General features: G+C 34.5%; 1 protein-coding gene across 1 annotated transcript; it reads right to left on the bottom strand.

The window, feature by feature from the left end:
- Positions 1-8,710: 8,710 nt before the first annotated feature.
- Positions 8,711-10,151, bottom strand: LOC110095043. The gene is made up of 2 exons (XM_020820439.1): positions 9,618-10,151; positions 8,711-9,475 (listed from the first exon to the last, which is right to left on the bottom strand). The coding sequence occupies exons 1-2, from the start codon at positions 10,149-10,151 to the stop codon at positions 8,711-8,713; spliced, it is 1,299 nt and encodes a 432-aa protein (XP_020676098.1).
- Between the last annotated feature and the right edge of the window lie 229 nt (positions 10,152-10,380).

Raw genomic sequence — 10,380 nt, 5'->3', positions numbered from 1 at the left:
TTCTTTATCATTTTAAACAAATTGTTTTTCTTCATTCTAATAGAAGTTGTAAAAAGTTAAAGGATTTATGTGCTAACTTAGCTTTGATTTCAATTTTTTTTTGGGATGACATTAGTTCTAATAAAATTCCTAATTCTTTCTCTAATTTGTTGGAGGAATTTGATTGTTTGTAGTTCCTTTTAATAAAATTTGCTATTAGCAAATCTTTAAAGAAAAAAAAACTATCATTAGGCACACTAAGAGAGCGGTGAATTGCTGGTTTTAAAAACTAATTATTAACATAAAACATAAAACTTATATTATTAGATTTCTTAGTAGTAAAAAAATAAGCAAAACTTTCACCTGATGTTGAAGCTAAGAAACTAATCAAAGGTTACAATAAGGGTGATGATACTCTACTCAGCAATATGAAATAGCAGTAATAGATTTTTAACAAGAAACCAAAATAAAAATAAAATGCAGAAAAAGTAAAGTGCAGAAAAAAGAAAATGTGAATCAGCATATCATAATTTTATAATGGTTTAGTCAAACAATGAAATACATCCACTCCCCAAAGTCCTCCTCTCTTAGTATTGCACTAAACCTTTATTATCTCTCTTTTATCCCCCGTAGCTTGGTGGAGAAGCCCTTATACTCTTTTCACTAACTTGGTGCGGTTGAGAATCTTAACATATTTTTCACCCTACTGGTTAAGGTAGAGAACCATGACCTCCTTTTCACACTCCTAATGAAAGCAGAGATCCTCAACCTCTTTTTCACCCCCTTGGTGAAGGCAGAGAACATCAACTCCTTTTTCACCATCTAGGTTAGGGTAGAGAACCTCAATGGTGTTTGAACTAATGATCTATTTCCCAAATCAACCTAAGAAATCCATCAAGAAAATTGGAGAAAATAAGGCTGAAGAAAGTTTGGAGCAACCTTTTGAAGCCCCTCACACTCCTCTCTCACGCACAACCTCCCATTTATCCTTCCAAAAGCTTACCAAGATCTCTTGTCCAAGCTATCTCTTTAGAAAACTAAAACTGCCAAAGACTTGAAACAAGCCTAATTAGAGAGCTTACATATAAAGCTTCAAAAAAAGCCCTAAAATTAAATTCTATCAACACTGATCATACAATACGATACTATATTATATAATACATTTTGTTTAAATAAGCCTATTAGTACTATATGAAGAATAAGGCATTGTACGATTAGTAAAAAAATTGAGCTATTTGTCCCATGAAATTTAAGAATTTTCAAGTATGATTAGCAAAAAATAAATATTATCCTAAATAAATATTGGGTTGTATAGTGTGATTAATCCCAATTATCCTGCATAATCTAGAAAGATCAATTAATCCAAAAATTTTCAATTAATCAATTACAGGACTAATTTAGCTAAGATTTAATTATGTTGTGCAATGTGATACCTATCATACGGTATAATTAGTACAACATTTATATTTTAAAATATTTCCTAAATTATGATTAGTGACTTAGATCTTGATTTTAACTGATCATCCAACATGATCTTGACCGTCCAGTACAATTAATTTAAATATCTTCAATTATTAAATTATTTTTTAAATGATTATCTGAATAGTTGATTGTCCGGTTTGATATATATCATACAATACAATTGGTATAAAAAATTACATTTCTAATTTTCTCTCTATTTCAGCCCAACAAACCAATAGAAACTCTGAGAATTTCTAGTGAGAGAAACTCTGAGAATTTTATAGAGAAAAAAATCCATTTTTGAATTTCTTCTTGACAATTTTTCCTTGATCATCGGTCATGATGGTGAGTGATAGTCGGCAACTTCTTGTAGGCGTATCATCGATCGTCCACCCGCCTTCTTCAACCAAATCTTCAATTGTTGAAAATGCCATTAGTTTTAAAGATAAGAGATTTGTCAGAGAGGTGGTAGAATGTTATATTAAGAAATTTAAAAAAACATTGATCATCAGAGAAGGATTTTGTCCAAAATTTCACCAAGAATATGTAATTGAAGGAAAGGGAAAGAAGTCGATTGCTCTCTCGAAGCCATCTGGTGCACAATAACTTGATGGTGTTAAGATGATTTCTTCTAGAATTTTTTATCATGAAGCCTCTACCTCTTCAAATCTGGTTCTAAAATCCAATAAATTTGTTGGTAATAATGAAGGTATGTCGAATCAAAATTTAATAGATAATTTTTCTAATCTTGAGATCATCAATCAGAGTTCCTTAAACTCTGATTCACTCAATGAGGAGAATGTAATTATTTTGAAAGAGTAAATACCTATTCAGAAAGAACTTTTATGAATGCTTAGACTAAACCTCATCATATAAAAATTAACTTTGAGATGGATTTGACTAAGATGTCATCCGATGGAGTTGCTATTAAACTAAATTCAGAACTTGAGTTAATTAACTCGTAGGTTTTGAAAACAATTGTGGTTTTAAAAGTTTTGGGGAAGAATATCCCGTTTGCTGTGTGTAGTATGGAGCTAAAAAAATAATGGAGCAAATTTAGTAACATTTATTTAACAACTATGGGATTTGATTAGATCCTTTGTTCCTTTAAGACAGCTGATGTGAAGGAAGAAGTTATCAATGGTGGTCTTTGGTATGTTGGGGGTCACATTGTAGCTATGAATAAATGGTTTCCATACTTTTAACCTTTATCGCTAAAAGGTTTAACTGGACCTTTTTTAGATTCGATTTCCCCTTTTACCACTATACTGTTGGGATGAAGTCAACATTGCTAAAATTGCATCAAAGGTTAGGATTCCTATGTATTTTGATGGCAAAGAGGGAATTTGCTTGTGTGTGTGTTAGGAATAATTTGGAATCCATGTTACCTTTGGGTATTTAGGTTGAAGGTTTGGGTGGGAGATTCTTCCAAAAGGTTGAATACGAAATGATTAACTCTATTTGTTACCATTGCGCAAAGATTGGTCATTTAAAATCTGAATGCCCAATTCTTCGAGCTAAAGTTTATAAGGTTAAAGGTACTAATAATGTTTCAACAAAATGTAATTCTGATGTTCATGATGCTGCAATAATCAATCATTAAAATGAAGAATATGGGCCTTACATGCATGTCAAATTCAGAAATAAAAGAAGTATGAATTGGATAAAGGGAAATAATAATTGGAGTAAGGATGATGATTACAAGAATTCAAAGAACTTGAATGAAATAAATGCAGTAAACACAAAATCTGCTAGTAATATTCAAGTTAATAATGTAGAAGATAGTAGAAATCCTATAGCAGTTTTTTAACAACAAGTTAAGAGGATGGAAATAGTTTAAAGCATGATGTTTGTGTGGATAAAAAAATTGATTTGTTAGCTAAAGAAAATGAAGAAGCAAATACTATTATATTGGATGTTATCCTCAAAACAGTTAAAGAGTTAATAAGTAAGGAGAATGGGCTTCCTACAGTTATTGATCCCAAAGACAAAGATAACTCTTCAAAAGGTATGGACTCTAGCGTTACTCCAATTATGGTATTAAAGGTTTATGAAGATGGGAATATCAACTATGAAAAGATTAAATCAGATGATATGGATAATGAAGCACTGAGTCTAATTTCTGCTAAATAGAAATTCAAAATTCAGCTGATGTGGAGATATCAAGTCTTTTTATCTTTGGGAGATTGTGAAAGACAATTCTATTTTCTTTATTGGATTATCTGAAATGAAGTTAGTTAGTTTTGATAGGGTTGATGTTAATAGAAATATTGGGAGTGATTGGGCTTTCTTTCACCATCCGACAGAGGGTACCTCTAGGGGTATTCTTATTTTTTGGAATAAAAATTTTGTGTCTTTTAATCTAAAGGAGCATTCTTCACAATTGGGTTTTTGGGGTCCATAAAATTGTTGTCAAGTGTTGCTGGAACATTGCTACTATTTATGGGAATAAGGAGTTTCATGCTAGGAGGGGGACTATGGGAAATTCTTGAGAAGAATGTGGTTGGTAGTGTTTCTACTATAGTGGGTGGGGACTTCAACTATTTTTTGTCTAAGGAGGATAAGAGAGGTGGTAAAAGATTTTGTATCTCTCAAGGGCCGATGGAGATGAAGTTTTTTATGGCTAAAAATGATTTTCATGATGTAGGTGTTGTTGGACCAAGGTTTACTTGGTGCAATAATAGACATGGAGCTGCTAGGATTTGAGAGAGAGTTGATAGATGTTTGTTGAATTCGGCGGCTTTGCAAATGGCTCTAATGGAAATGATTAGACATCTTGCAAGGGTGGCATTTGATCATTGTCCCATTATTTTTAAATCTGATGATGTACCTCAGTTCCAATCTATGTTGTTTAGATTTGGAGATACTTGGAAGTATTACCTGCAACATGGAGCATTGTCACTAAAGCTTGGGAGAAGAATGATTTTGGAGATGCATTGGATATCCTTGACAGAAAAATTTACAGAACTATGAAAGCCTTATATTTTTGGAATAAGAATAAATGCAAAAACTTGTGTTTGCTTACGGATATATTGAAAGATGATATTCTTAAGCTACAATTGGAGGAAGATTTGGAAGGAGGACTAATCTCTGAAAAGTTAAACCCACTTCGCTCTAAACTTCATGAACTTAATGTGACCTTGAGTAGATTATATTCATGGTGGTATAAAAGGGCAAAGGCGAGTTGGCATCAAGAGGGTGATACTAATTCTAAATTCTTTCATGATTATGCCTCATCTATAAAAAATGGGAAGCTTATTAGATAGATGAAGGATGATGACAGTAATGTAGAAGAAGATATGGACCAGATTGAATTAGTTTTTATAAAAAATTTTGATAACAAATTGCATTTAAGAGATTGTGTTTTGATGAATTGGCCTTTGGTTAATGCAAACCAGAGGATTAATGAAGATGTTATTGATTTGCTATGTGTGGAATTCATTGAAGAGGAGTTTTCTACAATAGTTTTTCAACAAAATGGAAACAAATCTCTTGGTTTGGATGAGAGTACTTCTTCATTAGTCAAATTCTATTGGAAAATTGTGAAAGGAGCATCTTGGAAAGCAATTGATGAGCTTTTCAAAATTTTTTTCATGAATAAAGCATGGAAGGACACAATGATTATTCTAATTCCAAAGTTGAAGAATCCGGTTTGTCCATATAATTTTCGTCCTATTAGCCTTTGTCAAACTATTTACAAGGTTGCTACTACTATGATTGTGAATATATTGAAGTGTAGTATTTCTAAGATTATTTCTGAAGAATAAGTAGCCTTCATCCCACAAAGATCTATGTCTGAGCATTGTTTATTAGCTCATGAAATCTTAAATAAATTCAAAATTTCTAAGAATAAGAAAGGTTTGATGGCAGTTAGACTGGATATGGAGCAGGCTTATGATAGTATAGGGTTGGAGACTTTGAAGTATATCTTAAAGTGGTTCAGTATTCCAGATAAGATTTCTATTCTTATTATGGAATATGGAGTAAATGTGAGATTTTCTATCCGATTGAATGGGAAGAGCACTAGATGTATTGAAGACAAAAGTGGTTTTTGATAAGGATGTCCTATGTCACCATATCTACTTATTATGTGTTCCCAGCTTTTACCAAATGCAATTAATAAAAGAGGACAAGAACTGGGAATACATATTTCTCCAAGAGCTCAAAAAATCATTCATGTGCTGTATGCTGATGATGTGTAATTGTTTAGGATACTATCTCCTTATTTGATTCAAGTTAAGAAGGGCATAATTATCAAGTATTGTGGGTGGACTGGGTAAAAAATTAACGAAGAGAAGTCTCAAATTATCTTTCAGAAATCTGTTAGATGTTCCTTGAAAAGGATAATTGGAAAAAGATTTGGCTTCAAAGTGGTTAATAAGCTACAATACTTGGGAATCAAGATTGTATTACGTAGAATGGTGAAGAATGACTTCCAATCCAAGATTGATTATGCATTGGAAATACATAACTCATAGGGAACTAGATTCTTATCTTTGTCTGGAAGTATGTTTCTCATAAGATCCTCTTTTCTATCATTGTTGATTTTCATATCAATTCTTTTTTTTTTTTTTTTTGAAGATTGCAAAGATGCATTAAGAACTAAAGGAAACAGTTACAACAAGTCAAAGAAAAGCAGCCTCATATTCCTTCTTCAAAAGACATGATAGGGAAGAAGGAATATCAGGAGAAGAAATAGAATCAAAACAGAAATCATTCTTCAATGCAAGAGTTGCACATAAATCAGCAACTTTATTACCATTCCTGTCTGTATGTTGAAAAATCACCTTATTGAAGTCGTGTAAGAAGTAAAGCTTCTCAGCATCTTGACCAGCAGCAGTATTCTTCACGACAGAGTTATGTAAGAAATTGATAACATTGTAGTTATCTCCCTCTATAATCAGTCCTTTACAGTTAAGTTTCCAATCATGAATGTAATCCTTCAAAGTGTAGACTGCTTCCAATTCTAATTGATTGATGTCCCAAAGTAATCTCTTCTTCCCAAATGCAAGAAGTAAATTGCCTTTAGAATCCCTTGTTGCACCGCCGATGCTTGCCAATCTAGAGTCCAGGAGAGATGCATCAACATTAAATTTAATCCAATCTAGTGGTGGGGGATGCCAAGTAGTACCGAAATCCCTTAGGAGGTTAACATCATAGTTAACTAGAAATGGAAACTTATTGGTGGCAGCAAAGATCACATTTACAGCAATCACAGAAATAGGGGAAACAGGATTGCAATGCTTTTTATCGTTTCTGCGGTTCCAGGAATAATAAACTGCCGTGCAGAATAGCCTAACAGTATATGATCCTTTAAAGGAAAGCATTTTAAGATGTTGGAAGCAATCTTCAAGAGAGCTAAATACAGGAATGCAGAATCCACATGTTCTCAATTTATTCAATATCTCAGTTAGAGACTTATAATGAATTAAAATATGCTCGAAGGTTTCAATATCCAGGCAACCATAAGCACAAAGATCATTAGTAGTTAGCTTCCTGTATTTCAAGAACTCGTTCGTTGGAATGGCAAACCTGCTTAAACGCTACCAAAAGAGTTCAACCCTTGGCTTAAGTTTCAACTTACCAAGCCATATAGCAAAGCCATGATCTTCAAAGGTCTTCTAATACTTAATCACTTCTGCGTAAGCCAATGAAGTGATTGATTTGCCTGAATGTTGGTAAAGAAGATCCATACTGTCATTGTCATCATTATTAATAATACTATGTGCAACAATGAGGTTAACTAAATCTGGGTTGAAGTAACGGTTAAGTTCAGTATGATTCTAGTGACCGCAAAGAGAAAATTCTTCAATGTAAGATTTTCCAAACTAATACAATCAGCTAACATTGGCCATTTATTAAAATTTTTATCAAGGAGCCAAATATCATCCATCACACTAATGTTAGCACCATTGGCAATTTTCCCTCTAATGATAGGCTTAAGTAAAGAAACTCCATTGGAGATTATGGATCTGGCAACGGAGTGTCCCTGTTTAGACTTACCATTCCATATATCTGAAGCATGTTTAGCAGTCAAGTATTTGAACAAAAGAGAGGAAGGATTTTGATAAAGTCACCAAGCTAAGCGGGCACGTAAGGGTCCAACTCTTTTAACTGAAGAGTGTATACCCAGTCCTCCACAATTTCTCGGTATACACAAGTCATCCCAAGCGATGTAATGTAGTCCCTTGTTACCTTTATTCTGATGCCATATGAAGTCACAACAGATACGGTCCAAATCATGAAGTATTTTCTTAGGGATTAAGGAGTGAGTAGAGACAAAGGTAGGAAGTGAAAGCAGGAATGATTTTGCCAGAATTTGCCTACCAGCCATAGAGAGGAACCGAGCTCCCCAAGAATTGAGTTTATCTAAAGCATGATCAATAACAAATTGATAGTCATTCCTTGCCAGCCTTCTCAAAGCAATTTTAATGCCAAGATAGTGAAACTCTTTGACAATTTTAAAACTAGTTTTTTTACCAATCTTACGTTTCAGAGATTGGTTAGTAGAATTCCCAAAGATAATATGTGATTTGCTCTGGTTTACGCCTTGCCCACTCCATCCGCAATATTCATTGATTAAATTCATCATTACACGAAGCTAAAAGATGGAGGCTTTTCCAAACAGCAAAACGTCATCAGCATAAATCAAATGAGTGATTTTAGGAGCTCTATTGGACGTATGGATGCCAATTTGAAGACCTCTTTGCTGAATTAAGCTAGAAAGAAGCTGAGAGCACATAATAAAAAGGTTAGGTGACATGGGGCAACCTTGTCAAAAGCCACTCTTGGCTTCAATCCATCTTGTTCCTTTGCCATTCAGAAGAATAGAGAACCGAACTTTGGTGACGCATTCCAGAATAAGGTTAGAGAAACTCTCCGGGAACCCAAACCAGAGCAGAACATTCTCCAATTTCTTCCAACACATGCTGTCAAAAGCTTGGGCCATGTCAAGCTTGATTGCCATTAAGCCTTTCTTATTTTTTGAAATCTTGAATTTATTAAAAATTTCTAGAGCCAAGAGGTAGTGATCAGACATAGATCTGCCCGAAACGTATGCAACTTGCTCCTCAGTGATGAGTTTAGTAATGAAGATCTTGAGTCTATTAACTATCATAGTAGTAGCAATTTTGTAGATAGTTTGACAAAGACTTATAGGGAGAAAATTAGAGGGAGTTACCGGAGTATTAATCTTGGGAATAAGAACGATCAAGGTGTCTTTCCAAGCTCCATTCATGCGTCCAGCGGTGAAAAAATGATTGATAGCTCTCTAAGTAGTATCTTTAATAATGTCCCAATAGAATTTGAAAAACGAAGAAGTTGAACCATCTAATCCCGGAGATTTGTTTGAGCCTTGCTGGGAGATGGCATTAAAGAACTCAGTTTCAGAAAAAACTGAATTTAGGCAATCAATATCTGCATTATCAAGTTGCTGTTTGTGATCAATTTTAGGCCAGTTCTGGATATTGCGGTTCCTTGGCTTCCATTTATCTTCAAAGAACTTTAAGAAAACTGATTCAATTTTGTCCAATTCCTCCACAGTGGTATTATTCTCATCCTTAATCTGTCTGATCAACTTGCCATTCTTCCTAGCCGTCGCATAGGCATGATAAAATCTAGAGTTAGTATCTCCATCTTCATTCCATTTGGCTTTTGCGCGATGGTTCCACCCTGTAGAGAGTCTAACTAGAGTAACGTTAAATTCTCTAACCTTACTGCAGAGTGTATCAAGATCTTCAGGACAAAGACCACCCTCCTCATCTTCTTGCAATTGCAATTTAAGAATGTCATTCTTCAGTTCATCTTTTAGCTGGTTCAAGCTTTTGCATTTGTTTCTATTCCAGAAAAAAAGGGATTTCAAGGTTCTCTTGATTTTTCTGTTAAGGACTTCCGAGTCATCACCATAATCATACTTATTCCATGCTTTAGCAACAATGCCTTTGGTAGCGGGATAGGATCTCCATGTATCTTCAAATCTGAAGGTTTTGGAATGCGAATGCATAGTGTCGTCAAGCTTGAATGCCACAGGATTGGTCTGAAGCAATTCACGAAAGGTGCTTTACATATGCAGACGAAACCTACTGTAAGGCAGATGAATTTAATAAACAGCGATCGAGCCATTCCCAAATTCTAGTAATGCAATGCTTATTATTGCACCAAGTGTATTTAGGACCAACAACGCTTAAGTCATGAAGATCTTGATTTTCCATAAAAGATTTCATTTCTTCGGTTCCTTTAGTCATTTTAAACTGTTTGCCACCTATTTTATCCTCAGAAGAAAGGAGGCAGTTGAAGTCTCCTCCCACAATCGTGGGTACATCAATCATCATAACCTTGTCAAGACGATTCCAAAGATCACGTCTGATTTGAAAATCCTTATGACCATACACCATGGCAACATGCCATAGGCCTTTATTTGGTGTAGTCAAAGCTCCGAAGACAACCTGTGAGGTATGTTCAATCGCAGTAAAGCTAGCCAAATTGCTATCCCACATAATCAAAATACCTTCTGCAGTGCCAACTGCAGGTTGGTGAAAGAAATCCCAACTGTTGCCAATAATACGGCAAACATCAGTCTTATTAATCTTGGAGGCTTTGGTTTCAGCCAGACCAACATAGAAAACATAATTATCCCTAACCACTTCCTTAAGGTAGAGGGCGGTCTCTTTCTTTTTGACCCCTCTACAGTTCCAGAAGATTAAGGAGGACATTAATTAACCAAAGGGGAAGAGTCCCCATCTTTCTTTCTGAGTTTCCCTTCCACCTTTCTCTTTCTGGAAATGGGTTCAATGGGTCCCAAGAATTTTAATTGAGGCTTGGCTTTCTATTTTACAGATTTTGAATTTGAAACTTCAGCATTACTGTCCAGTGGAATTCCAACAAGCTCCTCAGAAATGTCAATGGGAACATCAGCTGACAATAAACTATCAGAACCATTCT

Source organism: Dendrobium catenatum, unplaced genomic scaffold (assembly GCF_001605985.2).
Source record: "Dendrobium catenatum unplaced genomic scaffold, ASM160598v2 fragScaff_scaffold_621, whole genome shotgun sequence".
Taxonomy (NCBI): domain Eukaryota; kingdom Viridiplantae; phylum Streptophyta; class Magnoliopsida; order Asparagales; family Orchidaceae; genus Dendrobium; species Dendrobium catenatum.
The sequence above is the reverse complement of the archived record's forward strand: the minus strand, read 5'-3'. Positions and strand labels throughout refer to the sequence as shown.